Source organism: Ylistrum balloti, unplaced genomic scaffold (genome assembly GCF_031769215.1).
Source record: "Ylistrum balloti isolate Yb309-2 unplaced genomic scaffold, AGI_CSIRO_Ybal_v1 Utg370338, whole genome shotgun sequence".
Lineage (NCBI taxonomy): Eukaryota > Metazoa > Mollusca > Bivalvia > Pectinida > Pectinidae > Ylistrum > Ylistrum balloti.
In genome coordinates this window covers 681,285-706,373 of record NW_026782244.1, presented here as the reverse complement: position 1 = coordinate 706,373, position 25,089 = coordinate 681,285, and the positions used below count along the sequence as shown (strand labels likewise).

General features: G+C 35.6%; 1 protein-coding gene across 1 annotated transcript; it reads right to left on the bottom strand.

Annotated features, from left to right (window-relative positions):
- Positions 1-999: 999 nt before the first annotated feature.
- On the bottom strand, positions 1,000-13,302 carry LOC132553591 (oxidative stress-induced growth inhibitor 1-like). The gene is made up of 5 exons (XM_060217847.1): positions 13,245-13,302; positions 5,370-5,506; positions 4,991-5,182; positions 4,144-4,235; positions 1,000-2,075 (listed from the first exon to the last, which is right to left on the bottom strand). Exons 1-5 carry the CDS (start codon positions 13,300-13,302, stop codon positions 1,049-1,051), a joined length of 1,506 nt encoding a protein of 501 aa, XP_060073830.1. The 3' UTR covers positions 1,000-1,048.
- Between the last annotated feature and the right edge of the window lie 11,787 nt (positions 13,303-25,089).

The window sequence follows — 25,089 nt, the reverse complement described above, 5'->3', positions numbered from 1 at the left end:
AGATAACAGCTAGTTTTCATACCTGTGTGTAATCTGGCACCATCATATGGTATAACAATACACAACTGATTCTATTATAATTTATAAATAATCATACACATTATTTCACAACCAAACAACTTCTATCAATACACCATGTGGACAATTACTTCACTGGTTCCAAAGCTGTATATTGGCACACTTAACTTTTTTAACGACGCAGGTGGAGTGGGGTTTCTTGTGTTCAAATCAATTATAATAATAGTAATTTCTGAAGGAATGATATCACCTTAGTCTAAACTCTTTGCTTCCTCTTTTGGCTGCAGTGAGACAAAAACCATTGCTAGGAATTGCAATTCCAGAAAGACAGCTGGACGGATCATTATTTCTGTACAGCAGTCTCGATCTTAACAAGAACTGCAGCACTCATTCAGGAGAAAATCACCACTAGTTTGCTTACTGTAAGTCATTCCATTACAAAAATTAGTTGTATTAAATTGCTACATATAATATATAAATTGACTTGATAGTCACTTTTGTAGAAACTTTTGACTCCTGCACAAATCTGAACATTTACAATCATTCTCAAGCACTTCCAAACATGATTCAAATTGGAATATCATAATCTTTATATTTTGAAAATTCTAGTGAAAACACCATTCACCCACTATCAGCTCAGAGAACTAGTAGTTTGAGGGGAACAAAACAGTCATGGATTGCTTGGAATTAGTCACTTAATTCGGCTTTCAAAGCTGATAAAATGTTAAACAATCAATTCAGTTTGAGAGTAAATCCTACATACTAAATTCTGAACAAAAACTTCAGTACTTAGAGAAAACAAAATAAATACTACCATTTTTCTTGAAAAAGCATTAACATGCACACAATTGTACATGGAATATGCCTGAAATACTGGTATATCCCAATTTGTATTTCTCCAGAAAATGCTAAAGAAGCATTGAATATTGCATTTTAATATTCAACATTGCTTTCTCTCTTTCTCACTACAAACATCCTTTTTCCCATTCAGTAGATACAATCATTTCAAGACATATTATCATATTCAATTTTAACAGCAAGGAATTCCCTTCTTTCTATTTTTAATGAGGTAGTTTGTGATTCCTAGAGCACCTCCAATACCAAACCTAACAAAGTTATCCCCTACCAATGGTCCCATGGAGAACAGGCCTTTATGCTTGACCGACTCATAGGAGAACATGTTGACATCCAGGACATTGTTCTTGCTGTTAATGGGATATTGAGGATCCACCCCTAGGCTTCTTCCTTCCTCAGGAAGAAATGATAAATTGGGACGAGAACCAATCAAGATGACTGCAAATGTGACATCAACAGTAGTGATATCGTTTCCTTTGGTATTTTCCAACAAAACCCGTTTATCGTCGTCGATCTGCACCAAGCGATGCTTCTCATATGGTCTGTACAGAGGGTCAACAACTTTTCCCTTCATCAGTGAGTGGATTCTGTGGTACTCAGGGTACAGACCCTGTGGCAGTTTCTTAAAAATTAAGTTTGAGTCATTTGCTCCTCTTCTAAAAACATGAATCACAGGCAGGTTTGCATCCAAAGCCATGAGAATGGCATCTGCAGCACTTAATCCTGCGCCAACAATTAAAACTGGGTCATCAGATGAGCTGGGGATCTCCGTACGACATTTCAGCGCAGATTCAAAATCGTGAAGAGAATGAATAACGTGTGGTAATAGTTCTCCAGGTATGTTAAGTCTGTTTGGAATGTCAAATGTCCCAGTGGCCACCACAACATGTGGTGCTTGGATACAAAACTCCTTACGGTGCACATCCTCCTCATCCTCGATGGACTGGTCAACAGAACTGATGTAACCTCGGACTTCCCACAGGTAGGAGTGATTCTTGGCAATGTTTTTACAGCATGGTTCTACCTCACCACTTTCCAGGTCCATACAATTGCTTAAGTGGTACACTTTCTGAATTGAGGTGACAGTGTGATGATCATAAAAGTGTTTCTGAAGGTCAAGGTTAGCCACATAGTCCACATAGTAATTCCTCACATCTGATATGGTGGCTCTGTTACTACAAGGATCAAGAGATTCCCCTTCCCTGAATAAAAAAGTAAACAGTTATGTTTTAAGATTTGAAAGCATTACAATGTAGAAATTAGATGATCTGAATACAACAGTGTTAAGATATTTAGGAAGGAAAGTAACAAATTCCAATATTTTCTGTACAAGGGCAATTACAAACACAAAAAAAATCTATTAAGAATTGATGAGTTTAAACATATATACTAACACGAAAAAGAAACGCCGGGTACACTAAATATAATACAAATGATTTATTGCTTGGCCTAGAATAATGACACTCGGTCACACAATACCTGACCTCCGCGCTCCGTGCGAGGCACGTACTAAAATACAAGAATCCTGTGCAGGGGAAGGTCATTGAGTTCACCAATGGAAATTTTCAGTCTATTTGATACTGTTCAAGTATTCGGATTGATTTTTCAAAGTTTGATTCGAATTAAGCAATTTACATCCATGCCACGGGGACCGGCTATAGGAATGTTTTTGCAGGGTCAGGGCCAACTTCAGGTTGCTGCACATTTTGGTGTGCATATTCGGACAATTCAACGTCTTGTCCAACGTGTGCGAGTGACGGGGAGGGTCATCGACCGACCGCGAAGTGGACGTCCGCGCGTCACGACGCCACATCAGGATCGGTTTATTAGACTTTCTCACTTACGTAATCGCCATCTCACAGCTACCGAAACTGCAAATAACACCATAGGCAGTCATAACCGCCATATTCATCCTGATACGGTTCGAAACCGATTACGCGTCAATGGCCTAAGAGCCCGACGTCCCTATGTGGGTCTGCCCCTAACTCCTGCTCGTCGCCAACGCCGATTGGCGTGGTTACAAGCACACTCGCCCAGAAATTTTCCTATGAGGCAATGGAGACGGGTATTCTTCACTGACGAATCCTGGTTCACTCTCTACCATTCGGACGGGCGACGTCGTGTGTATTGACGTCGAGGGGAACGTTACACCAACGCATGCGTCGCTGAGCGGGATAGGTTTAGCGGTGGTTCAGTATGTGTTTGGGGCGGTATCTCCTATGGGTTTAAATCACCCCTGATCATGATTGACAGTAATTTAACCGGTTGTAAGGTATAGAGATGAAATCCTTCGCCCAGTTGCCGTGCCATGTGTGCAAGCATGGAACCTGATATTCCAGCAAGACAATGCCCGGCCCCATGTCGCTAGAGTTTGTCAGCAATTTCTTGCCAACAATAACGTAATTCCAATCGAATGGCCAGCATTCAGTCCAGATTTGTCTCCAATTGAGCATTTGTGGGACGAATTGGATAGGAGAGTTAGGAGACGTCCAAATGCCCCCACTAATCTGGTCCAGCTCACAAGTGTCTTGCATGAAGAACGGAATAACATCCCCATTGCAAGTGTTAACACCCTGATGAATTCCATGCATAGAAGAATCAGGGCTGCGACAGCTGCGCATGGAGGACACACAAGATACTGAAATGTCCGGCCGTGTTGCGCAATACAAGTAGGGTCATCGCTATAAGGGGGATATTTTTGGCATAATTAGCATTGATAATCTATAGAACCTTCAACAAATGGTTCAAAACAGATGAAATTGTATACAAAAATGAATGAAATAATGTAACATTAAATTATATCATTTGAAAGAATCTTTTTAGGTTACACGGCGTTTCTTTTTCATTTTAGTATATAAACTACACAAGGTGATCTCTCCATCATATTTCCCTTCCTAGCAATATCTTTGATAAAAAGATTCAGCACGAAATAGTTCTAAACTGCTAAGAATAATAAAACCCAATTGAAAAAAAACCAGATTGATATGAATTTGATTTTTTAAACGTTTAAAAACCTAAGTGTTTGAGCTCCACCCATGTGATAATGTACATTTAGGAAAAGGTGAACTATTGACCCTAGTGATGATTCCTCCAAAGTGGTAATCATAAAAACATTTAATATTTACAAGATATTTTCTTTACGACCATGCACAAGGGAGCTGAAAACAAATCAGACTGCATGACAAAGCAAAATGTCTTAAGTGAATTAGAATAGGCAGGCACATAAACAGGAAAGTAATAGGAAACATTGTAAACTCTGTTAATGCTGACCTGAATTTACGATCACGCCACTCCTTCAGTGGAACGGATGGCAACTCCATCCAATTTCCCAGGCTCAGTGTCTGCATACTCCCATCCATTTTCTGTAAAACATAGGGCACCAAATGTAAGGTTTATAAACCTTGCAATTGTAGAAATAAAAAAAAAAAGTAAACCCAAATCCTTTGCAGAAACTTGTAAATACACATATCTGTAATATGTGTTCCCTTCTTGCCCATTCAGTGAACTCACATACAGTTATTCCCCTTACCCATGTTTAATGTAGCACCACCAATTCAGACGAAGAATTTCTAACAAATGAAATACATAACTAATGATATAGAATGACCCACCTGAGGCACATAACCTGATATAGACTCATTCATACTTCCTCTCTCCCTTACATGTCTTGTTCCAGTGATAAAACATTATACTGATACAGGCCAACTGGCTCTGTCCTGGTCCAGAAAGAAATCTACCACCATGTATACCACTAGGCAGAACAATCAATACATATCCAATTCCTTACTTATACATAACATACAAAAAGCTGCTACAAAAATATCATGATACAGGTATCTAAGCTGTTATAACTAGGTCTGTCAAAGCTGAGAGACGATATCAAGACAAAGGGAAATAACTCTTTTTGAAGATAGTTAAATCTAACAGATCCTTATATCCTAGAAATGAAATGTAATAATTCTAATAGAGATCAGCCTTAAGCTTTCACGGTCTTCTTGGTTCTAAGGTATACAAAATATACAATCATATAGTCAAAGGAGAAAAAGTGTTCACTGTCCAATAAATCACACTTATTTCTGGTAGGTCTATTTAAGGGAAATATTTATTCAAATGTTACCTGCCAAGCCCCTCCCACTTTGCCACGCCCTAAAGCAATGTGCCTGAAGGCATGTTCCTCTTCCTTGTTCCAATCCAAAAGGGAGGGTATCTCTGACCCCATATCAGCATCAGGGTGGACAAGGGCATCAAACAACAGAGCCACCGGGTTTGAAGTACGTCCTTCCAGACCCTCAGACAGATAGTCAAGGTCCTAAAACACAAACCATTTTTAAACTATTAATAATTTGTCATGGAAAAAATGACTTTCTTTTTCTGTGTAATTGTACCTTTCCTCAGTATGAAAGGTCTTGCCAATAATGGTCTGTCTCATGATCTTTAAACTGTTCGTTATGATCAGTTAAAGCTGGAAAATAACAAAGATAATAAACATTTCATACCTGGTCCACTATTGACTGGGAGGTTCCAATCTCCTGTAACTTGGAGTGGAGGTATGTGTTAGAGTGGGGGTTCCCATTGTAATACGGCCGGTGTCCAGACAGGAAGTAGGACAGACAGATCGCAGATGGACCATTTCCTTAAGAGAAATACAAAATCACTTATGATATACTTAAATATAATAAAATTAAGAAAAAACAACTTTTTTTCACCTATACCTCCCTTGTGGCCGGTGTATTTATTCTTTAAAATGTAGCCTTTGTTAATAATTAAATTTGTATTGTCATATTTGTTGAAGGTTTATTCGATTAGAAAACAATGACTGTCAGGGTAATAAGGTATATCATTAATCACAAGAGGCATCTGTAGAGTGCTAATGCTGTCATGCAGGTGTAACTGTATTTAATAGCATGCTATCATTCATCAAAAGTGTAAAGGAAGTTTCTAGTTATTACTTATGATATAAATATGAATATATTACATATATAAATGGTTTCTAATGACAAAATTTTTTTTCCTATAATAGGTTTAGAAATTATGCAGATAAATTATCTGATAAAGATGCTGACATCACAATTTTTATTTTCTAGTACTGCAAGAATTAAGAAGTTAAAAACTCCAAACATCATGGAATAGTAAAGATATTAAGCCAGAGTTCATCTGATCATCTGCTTATAAACAACAGTGACTACGTAACAGGATATAATTTTATGCCCGAGACAACTCGATGATTCATCACATCCGTATATTACACAGACCAATACAGATCAATGAGGTTGTGTAAACCCTATGTATGGCTTCACAGCTGCTCCACGTTATCCTGTCAATAACTTTGTTACATTCCTATAACAGTACATAATCTAGTAATTCAAATATTTTAATCAACAGTCTGGTAAGGATTTGCCTATCAAGATTCTTTACAGGGAAAAAAAAATGAGGTGATAATGCTCTCTGACAGGTTTTCTACTGATCTCAATAGAAGATATCTGTAAATTTATTGCCTCAGCAATCGTCATCACTGTTTTTTTTTTACTTTTTCACAACAAAAATGTTTAACACTTTGACATCAATTTGATATATTGCTCAATTTGGTGGCTGAATATTCACATGGTATTTACACAAAATTGTTATCAATAATCACTAACATTTATCCAAAACAGCAGAACACTCTTAATAGGTTTCCATGGAAATGGCTGGATAAGGACAATTACATGTAAGGCTGATAAACACCTAGTTCACATTCACACCATTGACTGTAGGATATGTTGGAGGTTCACTTTTATGTAGTCAAGTGATGGGTGATAAATACAATAAGATAGAACCTACACTTTACTTGTATAAAATGAATTGTCACATTTTGATATTTGTGAGATTGAAAACGAATGAATGCTCTGATAGCTGAATATCCAAATGTACATGTGTAAGCTGGTTATAACATGTTCTCTCGAAGAAATAACATGGATGTATCGATAGGAAGTAATCACATCAATATCTCTTATTCAAGGTCAAACATAATGACCTACCAATCAAACTACAGTCTCATTAATTATAATAGGTACTTAATGAAATCTAAAGTAAAGTCTGAGACAACACCGAGCAGGGTGAGTTCCAAAAGATATATAATTTAAAGACTGAAAGCAGAACTCATTATAAAACATGTTAGAACTACAGGAAACCTGGGCAGTAATGAATTTCCTTAGATCTATGGTATTGAGCTCTGACTCATCAAAGCGAAGAAGAGAAATGTACATTAGCCTTATTACACTGATACTCCAGAAGTCTAGAGAGTAGTAATGCACAGCTGATGTTACTCCACCTAATACAACATTCATGATCAGCTGATGAAAAGCCTGAAAAAATACTGATAAAATCCTAATATTAAGAGGGTTTCAATATTATAACTACCTCCAGTTACAATTTCTGAGAATTTTGTCGTATACATTCTAACTTAAATATGCACAGTAATGTAATGAAGTAAATTTATTTATACAGAAACAGGTAAATATATGTACTTATAAAGTGACGGGCAGATAATTGAAACTAATTGACAAATTAAGGACACAATACCAATTAGCCAAATTCAAAATCACAAAGATGATTAGTTGTTAGAGTTGAGGAATGACAGGGCTCTTACATCCCATTTTGTAGGGCCCAGGGCCCTTAGAATTGGGAAAACAGCGGCGTTTTCTTTAGAATTGGGAAAACTTCGGGTCTAAATTGGGAAAAAAAGATACTATTTTGCATTGGGAATGGGGCCGAATATCGGCCCCAAATCTGGCAGATCGAGAGCCCTGAATGACATTGAGATCTCAGAAATTCAGGGACCATGTGGGAAAAGATGGTCATTTAGAAGTAACTACTCTTCCTGGCAGCTGTGAATGGGTTATATCAGTGGTTTTCAATAAACACAAAATCTAGGTGTACCAGTATGGTAACAGGTTTCAAGCTTCTATCAAACTCAGTTCAAGAAGCAGTTAAATCCACAAACATCAATTGTAGGCATTCAATTATCAACCGATTCCTATAACTATGAACAGCGAAGTCTTGGATGTAAACTGTGAAACTTACAATTTTCCTTTAATTACTAATCTAATCCAACAACATTTTCACCACTTCTCTCTATATTACTATAGTAGTATATTAATTTTCAAAAAAAAAGTTATTTTGATCGGAGATAATGAGTTGATTACAACACCCTATTAAACTGATAGTCTTACTGCTATAATGGTGATTTGCCTTGGATCTAACCAAATTAAAATTTTATATTGACTGAACATTAGAATGATCTACATTTTCACATGTAAAAGTACCAGTCTAACCTTTATTGATTCCAGGAACACTTTACAGGAACTGTGTGAATATTTCAGGAACACCTGAACATTACTCCTGGTGTGGTATTGTCTATTGGGTATGGATATAGTATTAATTAAAAAGAAACAGTCCAATAATCTCTGAAGAACTAAAGGCTATAATAATGGGTGTATATTTCAGGTCTCTTGTAAATATGTTGGCAAATAACCGTTTTAAATGTCCAATACACAATTCAAAACTATTGACCGATCAGGACTGATCTAGATTTTCACCTGCAGAACGTCACGCTCAGACTACTTAACCAAGCCTCTAGATCAAAGCAGGCCAGATAATTATTGACCTAAATATACACATTTCTGAGTTCCTGATTGATTGGCTAATATAAATTTTCACCTGTGAAATATAATTCTTTTAACTGTACATCACAGGTCTTAAAAACAAGTTTATTTACTAAGTAGGGGCACATCACTTGACCTGACATATAATCATCGCTAATTCATCGCAAGGGTGAGTTACACAAGCTGTATGCTAATTTATATTTCAAAGTTTGACAACTTTGGAAACTGGCAGGTAAATATTTGTATTCCTACAATCTCCTACCATTCAGTGTCCTTAAGTACAAGCCATAAAGTTTCAGAATTGGATGACTTGTCTGCTTCCTAGAAGAACATAAATTAATGACAATAACATTAAAGCAGTCACTTAGGATTGGCGTTTCAACACCAGAAGATTTCCACAGATTTTCATCCTGTTTTCAATAATTTATCATGAAACAGGACATAAGACGACACCGGTATGTGTGTGAACTGTGCCCATGACATCGACCTGGCACACTGTACTTAGTCACTCTAGTGACCAAACATACATTACAACAGGGTTATAATCATAACAATGAATCACACTTATTAAACAGGTAGGTCTTGATAAAGTCACATCCGACAGGTCTGGTCCACATATATAATCTATACTACTAATTTACATGAACCACCATCCTTCTTTTCCTTGTAAGTACCAGCCTAAACCTGAGATAGGAATGTCTTCTTTCCCCTTCACAATACTCATGGGTTGGTCGTCTGTAACGATTTTCAGATTTTCCATAAGAAATAAATTTGACTATCAGGTACAGATCAGATCACTCTAACATTCATTAGGAATATTTCACTGAACAATCTTTAAATCTGTTTAAAAAAAAAAAAAAAATGAAACTAAACATCAGAGCTGAAATCTTACATGTCCAATAATATCCTTTCCAGTTGACCAAACATTTCTGTCTCTCAAATAATAATTTCATTTTTATTTCTATGTTTACTTGATATTTAATATCTGTTCTTTACTGATCATGCTCATGTTAATCAATAAAATATAAATTAACACTAAGCATCACACAAATTTGAAAATAAGCATGAAATTATCATTTTTTGAGACAGAAATTTTTGGTCTGTCTTTCCAATAAGTTTTTTGGTCTGCCTTTCCAGTAAATTTAATTTAGAAAATTTCTCAACAATGCAAGTCAACAAAGAAGATGAACATCATGGAAGCTCAGCTGTTGTGCAATACAATCATTGAAGCTGGTATAACAATAATCAGCTACTGTAGCCTGGAGATTTTCACTTTCTATTACATGTGTATCCTCTTCAACCAGCCTACAAACACACATATAGTGCTAGATAGATTGAGGGTTTTACTCTTGTGTGTCTACCCCAGCTGTGAGTGTGAGGGCTGGTTTCCCAGCTGCCTTATAGTGCGAGAGCTAGATTGAGAATTATACATTTAGTGTGTCTACCCCAGTCACCTCACAGTGTGAGAGTGTAAGATTGAGTATTATACATCTAGTGTGTCTACCCCAGTCACCTCACAGTGTGAGAGTGTAAGATTGAGGATTATACATCTAGTGTGTCTACCCCAGTCACCTCACAGTGTGAGAGTGTAAGATTGAGTATTACATATCTAGTGTGTCTACCCCAGTCACCTCACAGTGTGAGAGTGTAAGATTGAGGATTATACATCTAGTGTGTCTACCCCAGTCACCTCACAGTGTGAGAGTGTAAGATTGAGGATTATACATCTAGTGTGTCTACCCCAGTCACCTCACAGTGTCAGAGTGTAAGATTGAGAATTATAAATTTAGTGTGTCTACCCCAGTCACCTCACAGTGTGAGAGTGTAAGATTGAGTATTACATATCTAGTGTGTCTACCCCAGTCACCTCACAGTGTGAGAGTGTAAGATTGAGGATTATACATCTAGTGTGTCTACCCCAGTCACCTCACAGTGTCAGAGTGTAAGATTGAGTATTATACATCTAGTGTGTCTACCCCAGTCACCTCACAGTGTCAGAGTGTAAGATTGAGGATTATACATCTAGTGTGTCTACCCCAGTCACCTCACAGTGTGAGAGTGTAAGATTGAGGATTATACATCTAGTGTGTCTACCCCAGTCACCTCACAGTGTGAGAGTGTAAGATTGAGGATTATACATCTAGTGTGTCTACCCCAGTCACCTCACAGTGTCAGAGTGTAAGATTGAGAATTATAAATTTAGTGTGTCTACCCCAGTCACCTCACAGTGTGAGAGTGTAAGATTGAGTATTACATATCTAGTGTGTCTACCCCAGTCACCTCACAGTGTCAGAGTGTAAGATTGAGGATTATACATCTAGTGTGTCTACCCCAGTCACCTCACAGTGTCAGAGTGTAAGATTGAGAATTATACATCTAGTGTGTCTACCCCAGTCACCTCACAGTGTGAGAGTGTAAGATTGAGGATTATACATCTAGTGTGTCTACCCCAGTCACCTCACAGTGTGAGAGTGTAAGATTGAGTATTACATATCTAGTGTGTCTACCCCAGTCACCTCACAGTGTCAGAGTGTAAGATTGAGGATTATACATCTAGTGTGTCTACCCCAGTCACCTCACAGTGTCAGAGTGTAAGATTGAGGATTATACATCTAGTGTGTCTACCCCAGTCACCTCACAGTGTCAGAGTGTAAGATTGAGGATTATACATCTAGTGTGTCTACCCCAGTCACCTCACAGTGTCAGAGTGTAAGATTGAGGATTATACATCTAGTGTGTCTACCCCAGTCACCTCACAGTGTGAGAGTGTAAGATTGAGTATTACATATCTAGTGTGTCTACCCCAGTCACCTCACAGTGTGAGAGTGTAAGATTGAGGATTATACATCTAGTGTGTCTACCCCAGTCACCTCACAGTGTGAGAGTGTAAGATTGAGTATTACATATCTAGTGTGTCTACCCCAGTCACCTCACAGTGTGAGAGTGTAAGATTGAGGATTATACATCTAGTGTGTCTACCCCAGTCACCTCACAGTGTGAGAGTGTAAGATTGAGTATTACATATCTAGTGTGTCTACCCCAGTCACCTCACAGTGTGAGAGTGTAAGATTGAGGATTATACATCTAGTGTGTCTACACCAGTCACCTCACAGTGTCAGAGTGTAAGATTGAGTATTACATATCTAGTGTGTCTACCCCAGTCACCTCACAGTGTGAGAGTGTAAGATTGAGGATTATACATCTAGTGTGTCTACCCCAGTCACCTCACAGTGTGAGAGTGTAAGATTGAGGATTATACATCTAGTGTGTCTACCCCAGTCACCTCACAGTGTGAGAGTGTAAGATTGAGGATTATACATCTAGTGTGTCTACCCCAGTCACCTCACAGTGTCAGAGTGTAAGATTGAGGATTACATATCTAGTGTGTCTACCCCAGTCACCTCACAGTGTGAGAGTGTAAGATTGAGTATTACATATCTAGTGTGTCTACCCCAGTCACCTCACAGTGTGAGAGTGTAAGATTGAGGATTATACATCTAGTGTGTCTACCCCAGTCACCTCACAGTGTCAGAGTGTAAGATTGAGTATTATACATCTAGTGTGTCTACCCCAGTCACCTCACAGTGTCAGAGTGTAAGATTGAGGATTACATATCTAGTGTGTCTACCCCAGTCACCTCACAGTGTGAGAGTGTAAGATTGAGGATTACATATCTAGTGTGTCTACCCCAGTCACCTCACAGTGTGAGAGTGTAAGATTGAGTATTACATATCTAGTGTGTCTACCCCAGTCACCTCACAGTGTGAGAGTGTAAGATTGAGGATTACATATCTAGTGAGTTCAATTTGAGTTCCGTACATTTTTTTCATCTACAAGTGAGTAAACCTAACCCCTTTAAAAAATCATCATTTCGTGTCTACTGTAATTCTATTCAGTGTTTTCTCAAAGTGACTGACATAAAACCTGCTTGTTGTCACAGAAGATACACACATCAATAAAGACCCAGACAATTCAATTGTGGTGAAACAGGTATACCATAGCTATATAATATTCCAGATTTTGTCTCCTGGCTACCGTTTTCCACTATTAACATCAGCAAAAGTAAACAAGGATATACCTGTTAACTTATCTAAGATAACAGGCAGGTCAATAGCAATGCTTCCTTATATATACATGTACATGCAAATAGAGCACCATTTCTATATTCCTCTTTAAAAAGAAAATTCTTTTTATTCTTGGCAGAATGAATTGTTTGTAATGAACAATTTTGAATTTCTGATGTCATGGACAATCATTACACTTGAGGAAGAGACTCTCATCACCAAATCTAGACAACAGATATAGAAAGAATGTTGACAAAGTCAGTCTACCAGAAAATCAATGTAACTTTTTTTTGCCAGTATACATACAGTTTGTATCATCATTCACAATTTTTTAAAGAATCCCCTCAAATACTATGCAAAATGCATATCAGTAATAATCTTGAAATTTTTCAAAAAGTTTCGGATTGGAAACTTTCTCATAAATTTGAATTAAATCAAAGGTAAGAAATATTGCTTGTATGGATTTGTTTTTACTTCATTGAATATATTGGCATTCTGAATCACCACAAATAAATAGTGACGTTCTTCAAACTTTCTTCTTTGTATTGTTTGTTTGGACAATGTAATCATCATTGAAGAATTTAGTTACAATAAATTTTTGACATATAATTATGTAATTAATGGGGTAATATCAGAAAGATATTTTTTATCCTGTGCTACTTACCAATGATGATGACATCTGTGTACTCTGTTCCATTGCAATTGGCTGACTGTGATGACATACTGATAAGGCACTTGATGTTTAAACGGCCCAAAACCTCAGACTCCCTCCTACCTCCTAGTGGACAATTGGCCGGACAGATTGGTCAGTCTCTAACCATCAACTTTAAACCCTATGTTGGCTATATGTATAGCCAAATTAGATGTTTAGGAGTAGCTCAGCACCATGGTTTCCTCCTGTCAATATACAACCAACACTTCAATGTTTCCATGGTTATAAAAATAGGCAGAATTTATTTTTAAATGTGGAACACTCAACTACAACATAACTTGCTAACAAAGTCCTTTGGTGGGCTGAAAGATGAAAAGATGCTTGCTTCACAACCTTTTTATCACACAAGCTTTTGGTATTCATGTATAATATTTTTCTTAAGCTTTTATACATATAATTTGACAAGTTTCTCAGTTACTGGTATGCATATATCGACTGCAGATATGGAATTGTGATCCAGTGACTTACTACAAGTGTAACATGTGTGCTATCTACAGCTGTTCAGGTATCTTTCTGCTTACTCAGATAGGTTTGGGCCATTGTCATATGTATACACTGCAGTGAAAATGACCTTCTTCATATTCCTTCACACTATCTACCAAACAACTCAGTTATTTCAAATGGCCATCTCAGGTAAATTACAGAATGAAAAAGCTTAAACCTCAAAGTAAGTAATTAGAGTCCCGCTATCTTATCTAGCACCTGTTCGTTAAAGATGTAGAACTTAGATATTGTCTGACTGTTCACTAAAGATGTAGAACTTAGATATTTTTGACTGAATGTTTCAACACCTCAAAAACAGGTTTATGAACACTAATGAGTTAAAAAACAAAAAAATATTGTTTTAAAAATTTATCAAATTTAAAGCTCTAAGTGCATTACTTATGCAGGATATATCTTTGTAAACTTTTAAAAGATTTTTTTTTCCATTTTAAACAATGTCAAAATAAATAACTCACCACACAGTGGCAGCAACAACCTGACCCTGTGACTCTTAAGGTTTAAAAGAAAGAGAGAGGATGCATGATACCTACATAAATAAGTATGGTCGCTAAACTTTATAAATAGATTTAGACATTAACTGACCAGGAATTTATCACATGATTGCAAAATGAACTTGACCATGACCTAGATCAATGAATATGGACATGAAGTGGTGTACATTATATAATTGTATAATTTATTTTATAAACCATTTCATTAGGTCACTTGTAAGACACATAATAACTTAAATGAGGTTTTTTTTTTTTGTTATTATTTCGACATAATTTCTAATTATTCTACTGTCAATTACCATCATTAGTTCTTAGATAAACCTAACAAGACTTACAAGTGGTCAACTCCTATTGGTTTTTATGGCACGCTCCCAAATCTTTATTGACACAAGAGAAAAAAATACTTCAAGAGTTCATAATGTTACCTCCCACACTCTTGACATTTAATACAAAAGAATGGTATTATCACAGGTGAATAAGACCTTACCCGGCTTTGACCATAGCAAAGCAACCTGGTCATTAAAAAGGCCACTGAAAACGGATATTCCACATTGACCTAGGTGAATTGGATTTCATTCAATATTTGGTTGGTGAATTTATACATGGGAAAACTGGTCTAATCTTTCTTTGTCAATTCAAAGTCCTATACATGAACAAATATTTATCAACATTTTCTACGGAGGTCCGCACTGGCTATAAGCTGTTGAGGTGCTGTCTCACTTACTTAGGGTGCTAGATATCAAATTTTAGGTTCTAAAACTTCAATGATTGACTTTTTTACATGGTGAAAATCATTCTTCTTATCTAATGTTCAGAGTATGTTGTGAAAAACTAAGAAGCTTAAGCTTATGCCTATTAAATCAAATTTTGAGCACCCTGAATTATTATAGAAAGGTCTTTAGCCTTAAGCTTTTCTATAATCATTTGGATATATTAAGCACTCATCTGCAGAAATGCTCAAAGGCAAATTCATTGTTTAAAGGTAGACACTGACATCAAATACCGCACCACAGCATAATCTTACACACTAAATGTATCGAAGCATTTAATGAGCAAAATTACCTGTTAATCAAATGCCTGTCCTGCATTATACACCTGTAGTATCTAATGCTTAAATGACTCTCAATGATATTCCGGAACTATAAGTCAACTTAAATAGAAAACATATTAGAATAAATGGAAAGATTCATCTGTCTTGTTCTCCAATCGTGACAAAATTCCTGTAAAAAAGCTACATTACCATATCAGTAGGTCTAAATCTTGACCCTGTCAATAACCGCTGCAGTAGTGCAATTATATGAATAACGTATGTATCAATTTTCTCAATACTAAATCAGCAAGCTGGCAAATATTATCCACCATCTCTCATATTGAAGATTAAAATATACTGCTATCAAAAGCAAACAGATTTACCAGCCTCTGTCACCTGTATCAATCCTACAGATTAAGACATATTATACAGGGTCAAATATTAAGTATGTTATCTTTTTCACGATGGATCACAATGGCAGTATTTTTTATCCTTATTCTGTCCACACATGTACAAACCAGTTCAATATTTTTCAATATGAATATTAGCTTAACCTACAAAAGATTAATTTTACTGCAAATAGCTTTATATTAAAGAACCTGAAAATGAGAATTTCTAACCTACTTATCTAAATGTGTACTTGGTTACAATACAGAGAGTATACATGAGCCAGTAATTCAGATACAATATATTATTTCATTGATCTTTTTTGCATTTTAGACATTTGAGACTGAAGAATACTGTATCATAAAATATTCACTGAATTTGAAATGTTGACTATATTTCCTAATTTTCGTATTCCTGCAATTTTAATCTTATCTTTAATGATGATGATCCATTTTAGAAATTATTTTTATTCTGTACACCTAATTAGTTATAAAAAGATAACACATTTCCATATTTACAAATCAACTGAAATGGGCATCTTCTTCAGTATAGGGGATCACATTACTGTAGGCTGACACTACTGACATAACACTCACATTTCTGTAGGCTGACACTACTGACATAACACTCACATTTCTGTAGGCTGACACTACTGACATAACACTCACATTTCTGTAGGCTAACACTACTGACATAACACTCACATTTCTGTAGGCTAACACTACTGACATAACACTCACATTTCTGTAGGCTGACACTACTGACATAACACTCACATTTCTGTAGGCTGACACTACTGACATAACACTCACATTTCTGTAGGCTGACACTACTGACATAACACTCACATTTCTGTAGGCTAACACTACTGACATAACACTCACATTTCTGTAGGCTGACACTACTGACATAACACTCACATTTCTGTAGGCTGACACTACTGACATAACACTCACATTTCTGTAGGCTAACACTACTGACATAACACTCACATTTCTGTAGGCTGACACTACTGACATAACACTCACATTTCTGTAGGCTAACACTACTGACATAACACTCACATTTCTGTAGGCTAACACTACTGAAATATCACTCACATTTCTGTAGCCTAACACTACTGACATATCACTCACATTTCTGTAGGCTAACACTACTTACATAACACTCACATTTCTGTAGGCTGACACTACTTACATAACACTCACATTTCTGTAGGCTGACACTACTTACATAACACTCACATTTCTGTAGGCTGACACTACTGACATAACACTCACATTTCTGTAGGCTGACACTACTTACATAACACTCACATTTCTGTAGGCTGACACTACTGACATAACACTCACATTTCTGTAGGCTAACACTACTGACATAACACTCACATTTCTGTAGGCTAACACTACTGACATATCACTCATATTTCTGTAGGCTAACATTACCTACATACTACACACATTTCTGTAGGCTAACACTACCTACATACCACTCACATTTTTGTAGGCTAACACTACTTACATAACACTCACATTTCTGTAGGCTAACACTACTTACATAACACACACATTTCTGTAGGCTAACACTACCTACATACTACACACATTTCTGTAGGCTAACACTACCTACATACTACACACATTTCTGTAGGCTAACACTACCTACATACTACACACTTGTGTTGGGAATCGGTTGAGATTTCCTGATCGATCATCAACTTTGTGTAACCGATCGATGATCGATTAAAATCGATTAATTCTTAATTGTCTGTTTTTGGATATTATTCAAGTCTAAATACATATTTTGTGTTATGTTTTAACAGCAATTCATGTAATAACTAAAACTGTTGTACCTACACCATCATTTTGTGTGCTTGTTATTCGTTTATTGCACAGAATACTTTTTAATATAGACAAATGTCGTTTTTTTTTTTTTTTTAATTTATTAATGTTGATAATAATTTAAATATTGAAATAATCTATTTTCATACATCACGATGATTGATTACAGATTTCTTACTCGATTAATTGATCAAACATCTCAAACAAGTGATACTCCATTAACACGATTAATCGGAACAACACTACTACACACATTTCTGTAGGTTGACACTACCTATATACTACCCACATTTCTGTAGGTTGACACTACCTACATACTACACACATTTCTGTAAGCTAACACTACTTACATAACACACACATTTCTGTAGGCTAACATTACCTACATACTACACACATTTCTGTAGGCTAACATTACCTACATACCACACACATTTCTGTAGGCTAACACTACCTACATACCACACACATTTCTGTAAGCTAACACTACCTACATACTACACACATTTCTGTAGACTAACACTACCTACATACCACACACATTTCTGTAGGCTAACACTACTGACATACCACACACATTTCTGTAGGCTAACACTACCTACATACTACACACATTTCTGTAGGCTAACACTACTTACATACCACACACATTTCTGTAGGCTAACACTACCTACATACCACACACATTTCTGTAGGCTTACATTACCTACATACCACACACATTTCTGTAGGCTAACACTTACCTACCACACACATTTCTGTACACCATCATTTTGTGTGCTTGTTATTCGTTTATTGCACAGAATACTATACACTACCTACATACCACTCACATTTCTGTAAGCTAACACTACTTACATACCACACACATTTCTGTAGGCTAACACTACCTACATACCACACACATTTCTGTAGGCTAACATTACCTACATACCACACACATTTCTGTAGGCTAACACTACCTACATACCACACACATTTCTGTAGGCTAACACTACCTACATACCACACACATTTCTGTAGGCTAACATTACCTACATACCACACACATTTCTGTAGGCTAACACTACTTACATAACACACACATTTCTGTAGGCTAACACTACTTACATACCACACACATTTCTGTAGGCTAACACTACCTACATACCACACACATTTCTGTAGGCTAACACTACTTACATACCACACACATTTCTGTTGGCTAACACTACCTACATACCACACACATTTCTGTAGGCTAACAATACCTACATACTACACACATTTCTGTAGGCTAACATTAACTACATACTACACACATTTCTGTAGGCTAACATTAACTACCGTATCGATGGTCTTTAAAGACAATGCAATTATGAATTTTAATTTTTTCACTTCTAACATATCTTATAGCTGTTGATGTAATTTTCATAATAGTAAGCTTTGCTAAAATTGTGTGTAGTAAACAGAAAACATTTAACAATGTTTTAATAGTCCAATTTACTATCTATTACAGGCTAAAATCTAAACCATGTACTGCATTGCTCTTGTATATAGTGCAGGTTTGGTGATAACAACACTTCTAATTTCATGCTGATACCACTGAAGTCTTGATTCAGTAATTCTCACCATAAATTTTACTACTAATTGCGAGATATAAACATTGAGAGTGCTGGTATGCAAAGCTCACAATCACAATACAGTACCATATTTTAATATTTTCAATCAAAATTACTAAAACCTATTAGTCCTAGGCATTAAATAGATTATGAAATTGTGACTTTACATGTTCAGAAACTTCTCTGGCAAAACACAGTTTGGTATCATGTGTCACCCAATGGTTTTTACCTACATGTTAATATATCATTGATGGACTGTTAGGTTTGGATTGTTTTAAGCCCTGTGATCTGTTATAATGGTCTGTCAAAAACTCAAAGAAGCAAATCACCAAGAAAAAACCATTAGTGAAATGTAATTACAAAACTCATTTACAAATTAAAAATCATATCTAACTTTGTTAAGTGTCCACATATCTGATATTTAGAACAAGATTAAGTTCAATTTGAAACTTAAAAGTCATTCTTATCTATTTAGTCCAGCATTAACTAAACGGTTATCAAACAGTGATTGTGATTTGGCCACTAGTAGGATCAAGGTTGTAAAGCATCCTCTAGGCCTTAAAAGGAAGGAAAGTAATGTGTCTGAAGTAATATTGAACTTGAAATTTGAAGAATGACACAGCACATTTAGGTTTCATCCTAGCTTTCTATTTAATGTCAAGTGACATTTTCTCAACATTTCATGCACAGCAAAGGTGTTTTCATGTGATTCTGCAAAAGTAAACTTAAGTCAACATGAAAGCCATTATTTCAAATGTCAAATTATGGTAAATAACTGAACAAAAGGCTTTAGAATGACAGTGATAATTTTCCCGAAATTTGCTTTTCAAATTTTAAAACATCATGTTTTGTACACATTGCTCATTTTTAAAAAAGAAATCCTGTGTGACCCACATTCATTCTTAAAATAAAAATGTAAAATTCTATTTATATCAGATGGAACCTGAATAACAAGACTATAATCATGGTGACGCTGCAGAAAATTGTCAAGCCAGTAAAGTATGATACCAAGGTAAGCATCCTGGACCAGGTTGTTCAAAGGTTAGTTAGAGTAAACCAGCAGTAAGTGAAAAAATCAGATTGTTGCTATTGAAAAACCAAAAGTGTTAAAGGCAAAAGAAACACTCAAAACATTCCATTCTGGCCTTTCACAACAAAAATACACCTGTGAAATGATAAAGAAAATTTCCTATTTTGTTTTGTTCATATTTGAAAATTTTCACTAACCACTGGTTACTAACCAGCCTTTTAACAACTGGGTCTGGCCTATACAAAACTAGAATGTAGCTTTCACAGGTAAAATCATACTTGTCTCATTCTACAACTTACTGAAAACCTTTGCTTCATCGACGTATAAAAATTGATCCTTCCAATTAGGAATTACTGATTTTGTTTTTATTCAATACCTGAAAAAACATTTATCCAAGCATTGAACATTTTTTAACAACTTTTGAAAGGCTCTGCACTCACATTAATCTTTCAAAATTTTACTCCATCATAACCTGTTTGCATCAGTGCTCCAGATAATTTTGTTACCAATGGGTACAGTACTCTTAGTTTTCCAACATTAGGGGTTGAAATAATGTTTGGATTGTCCAACTATATTTGCTTTTCAGCATGAAATAGGCATACCTGTTGTTGACTTGCGTGAAATTTCTACATGTAATAACAAAACCAAACCAAAATGGCTGCTGCTCACTTATTTGATTGTTTTCTCACCATTGCTTTTGTGTTAAAAGCGGTGGAAGTTATAAAGCCCCTATGGGTTTCTGTTTACCGCAGCTTCAGACCACCATCATACTTCCGGGTTGAATGAAGCCCACAAGGGAATTTCGTGCCATTTAGCTAATAATTTTTTTTTACTTATTTATAACATCTATGTAATCATTTCTATCCAGAAATAAGTACAATATCTGTTCTAGTGATTTTTTTTCACATAGATTACATATTGATGGGTTTGGAAGGACATACAGTGTAATATGGTTTAATTGATAATTCTATGGAATTTTCCATCCTTTCTTACAGTTTAGAAGGGTGCCGACATTTAAATGAAAATATTTTTCTCAATGCATGTCTTCAGGTACTTTCCAGCTCAACTTGAGTGGAGGAACAAAATGGTTCACTAAAATTATCACTTCAGAGGACTTTTCACATGTCATAGCTGCTCTAAATATGGTCCAAGTACATTGTAACATTGATAATATCTGTATGTACATGTTTTATTTACCATAGTTTATGAAACTGAAATCTGAAGACTTGTTACAATTTTATGGAAACAGCTATTAGTTTTTAAATACTGTTCAATTAAAATCCCAACTTATCATAAAAATGGTAAGTAGAAAAATTAACTTGTTGAACGTCAGTCTTGAGATTTCTCCATTCATATAAATGTTTATTTTGTTAAATAGTCAATTAAAAAGTTGTGTAATATAAAGTTGGCATTTGTAAAGAAACTTATTTTTGATATTATAACTGGTTTGTTTCAATATTTTTGTACAAAAATTTACATATAAGTGTTATACTTCAAATATTGAATAGGATTATACCCATCAATCTTTTTATCTAGTCATTTTTATTCTTCCTTAATCAAACTATCAGGATTATACAAGAAAACACATACTTTATAATACATTTCTGATTCTTAATTTTCCAATGAGCACATACATGTTCCTAGTTCATATTACTGTCCTTAATTGAACATGGATTTTTGAAACCATGACTGCTTAAGAGGTTTCAATGATATTGTCATATTTTTCCAGGGTTGGCAAGTATATTTCAAATTCCAATGTATGGCATCCTGGATTACAATAAGTCAGAAGGTTATAATAAGAAAATGACTGTTATGACAAGTTCTGTAGGTAGAAACTGGCCACAAACCAATGTACAACACAGAAAAAATATCTATAGATAATCGTGGTTTTTTTAATTGGATGTATATATGAATATATAAATTATATAAATATATAAACATTTGATTCCCCATTGCCATATAATTATGATATATGCATCAGGTCCAGGCCATTGGCAATAAATATTCCAAAACTTTACAAAGAAACAAGAGATCCCAGAGGGATCCATGTGCCCACCATTGTTTAGTCTTCATTTGTTCTTTAAAAAGCAGGATATTTTCCATTCTTTTTTCGCAATTGTTCTTAAATATACCATAATTCTTCTAAGGAAATAGCAATGATAATATCCGACTGTCAGATAAAAGATTGCCATCTGTCGGTATTCTGTTTATCTGATTAGGATACAAGGGGGCTTGATATTAACATTTGATAAAATCCATCCATTACTTTTCAATAAATGGTGATAACAAACTTTCAATGTCAGAATCTAAGACCTGTTGGTCCTTTTATTTCAACCATTTTGCTTTTCTGATGAGAATGAAAACTGAGTGGGCACAATAAGGGACCGAGGAAAACCTTTAAGTAAAATTTGCCACAGACTGATTCAGTGCTTCTGATGAAAAAGCAGAAACAACCTTTCATTGTCAAACTCCAAGATGGCTGACTGTGGGCAATGTTGTTCTTCGGATCTGTTAAAAATGGGGACAATGCAGAAATAGGGACCAAGGGAAACCAACATATGAAATTTGAGAAAAGATCCATACAGTGCCTCTGAAGAATTAGCAAAAAAAGTTATTGTGTAAGGACTGATAGACAAACAATGGGTCTAAGGGATGACGGACAACAAACGCCGAGCATTCAGTTTAGCAAACCACCTAATGATGATTGGCTTAACGGAAACGAGGCAACTCCTGATACAGTGTTTCCAAACAGTATATTCTACTTTCTTGGTAGGACGTTGGTTTTTGGAAAATGTCTGAAACAGATTTTGCTTATCTTGTTTCTTCTTGAGACCGTCAAATTATAGTGCAATTTAAGGAAACCAGATCATATTTGAAAGAAAATGTTTGAAAACAGGAAGAGAGTGTCACTGACAACAAACTATATATGAAGGATGGTCAGATTATCAATACCATATGATGATTTGTTTATTACTCATATTCACGGCATATCAATATTCATTAATAATAAACAGTATAAAAATATCGAATAACATGATGTAGTATGAGTTATTATCTGATAAATACATAATAATTTCTTTTGAATTTCTGATAACATCTAGTACAGAAGAATCATTTCAAGCACAAGTACTTCAGCAGTAGGACATTAGCGACAATCACAATACACAAATACATCACTAAAAAAACAGTCATGTTGAAACATTTCAGCTGGCTCCATTATAAAGATAGATTTTAATACACATGTTGAAGAGTTCCTATTTCATATGATATTTATCTAAATAGGCTTTTTATTTCATTTTATTAAGCCTCTGCTGGAAAAATGACAAGATTCATAAATCCGAAATGAACAATAAATAACTTTGATTATTCAGCTCAAAAATCAGGGAAAAATGTGTTTGATTTTAACTGGTGACATTCTTACTCAACTCATTTTCTTATATGACTTTGAAGCAATGAGGTAATGAGGTCAAAATATTGAAACAATGGAACCCCTTCATTAATTACAGATTCTATCATAACAAAAACATACTTAACTTGCGTAATGAGTACGTACAGTGAAAACATGGTAAGCGTGAGTATATCCAGACCTTGATGCAAGATTCAGAAATTTCTGTATGCTGTACAAATGTTTGAAATATATATCCTTGTTTGTCTAGAATTTTCCACGACTGGAACAAAGTTACCACATGCTACATTTATATGTCATAATTGACATGTCACAGCTGTGATTTGGAGGTGCTGAACACTTAAACCAACCCCAAAACTACATTCACTATTTCATATCATCAATTATAATGTGATAAATTTCTTCTTCCTGTAATGAAATAATATCTTCGATGGACTCTGTTACATTCGTACATACAAACTATATAACGATGTCTACACATAGAAATAGCCCGTTCCATGCGAAATAAAGCTATTATGAAATAACGGAAGATATAGTTTCTGTCGAATGATATATTACTCCCGATTTCTGTAGTCTACAGGTGAAAGCCACAAGTGAAATGCTGCGAAGCAGATTGTTATAGAGAAAGATGAGGAAGCCAGTAAAACGCTTCATACCGGCTGAGTGCGAAGATCCCAGGGGATGGGGATGTTCTGGTTTCTCACCTCGACTGTTTGCCGTTGTCACTTGTGGTTTTGTATAAGTTGGTACAAACAGATGATACATCTGATGAAAGGTTAGGTATCATACTAACAACAATAATATCAATAGTCACAGAATAAAAATCATAACGAGTCATGAGTCAAGACCACTGCAAATTACAACACGTGAACCCGGCATGTCACGCTTGGAAAGGGGCATGTAACATCATAACATGGATGTTTCGAGAAATAAATTATATGAATGATTGTGGTGAAGCTTTTGGTTCTTACCCTTGAAGTGATGTCCAAGCAGTTACAAGGATACCTCTCCTCCAGGTAAGTCGAAGTACCGGCAAATAACATATTGCTTTCCAGTTTTGTCGGTGTTTATCTCGCGGGGATCATATGGGTTTTAAGTAGGTTACAAAATGCTGCAACCTGATTGGTTGAACACATGTGTCACACTGTATTCTCATACGTGCGAAACGATGTAAGCCTATCATTAAACATTTCGAATTAGTTTATTAGCCAATAACTGCTAATATGTAAGTATTTTCATTGTCATTCTTGTGTTTTATTATTTGTTTTATCAAATATGAGGAGATATGTTACCCAATAATGCGGAAGACTGACCGCTAACTGGCACATGCTAGTTACTGTAGGCAGTCGCGGTTGCCTCGTCCCAGCATCACGAAAACCTCACTTTACTGTACAGAGCGCTGGATTTTAATAATTAAGTGTTAAATATTTGAAACTTGGCATAAATCAGGAGCGGTCGACGTGACGCCCAACGGCAAGTGAAGGGGAATACAACATTCAAAATTATT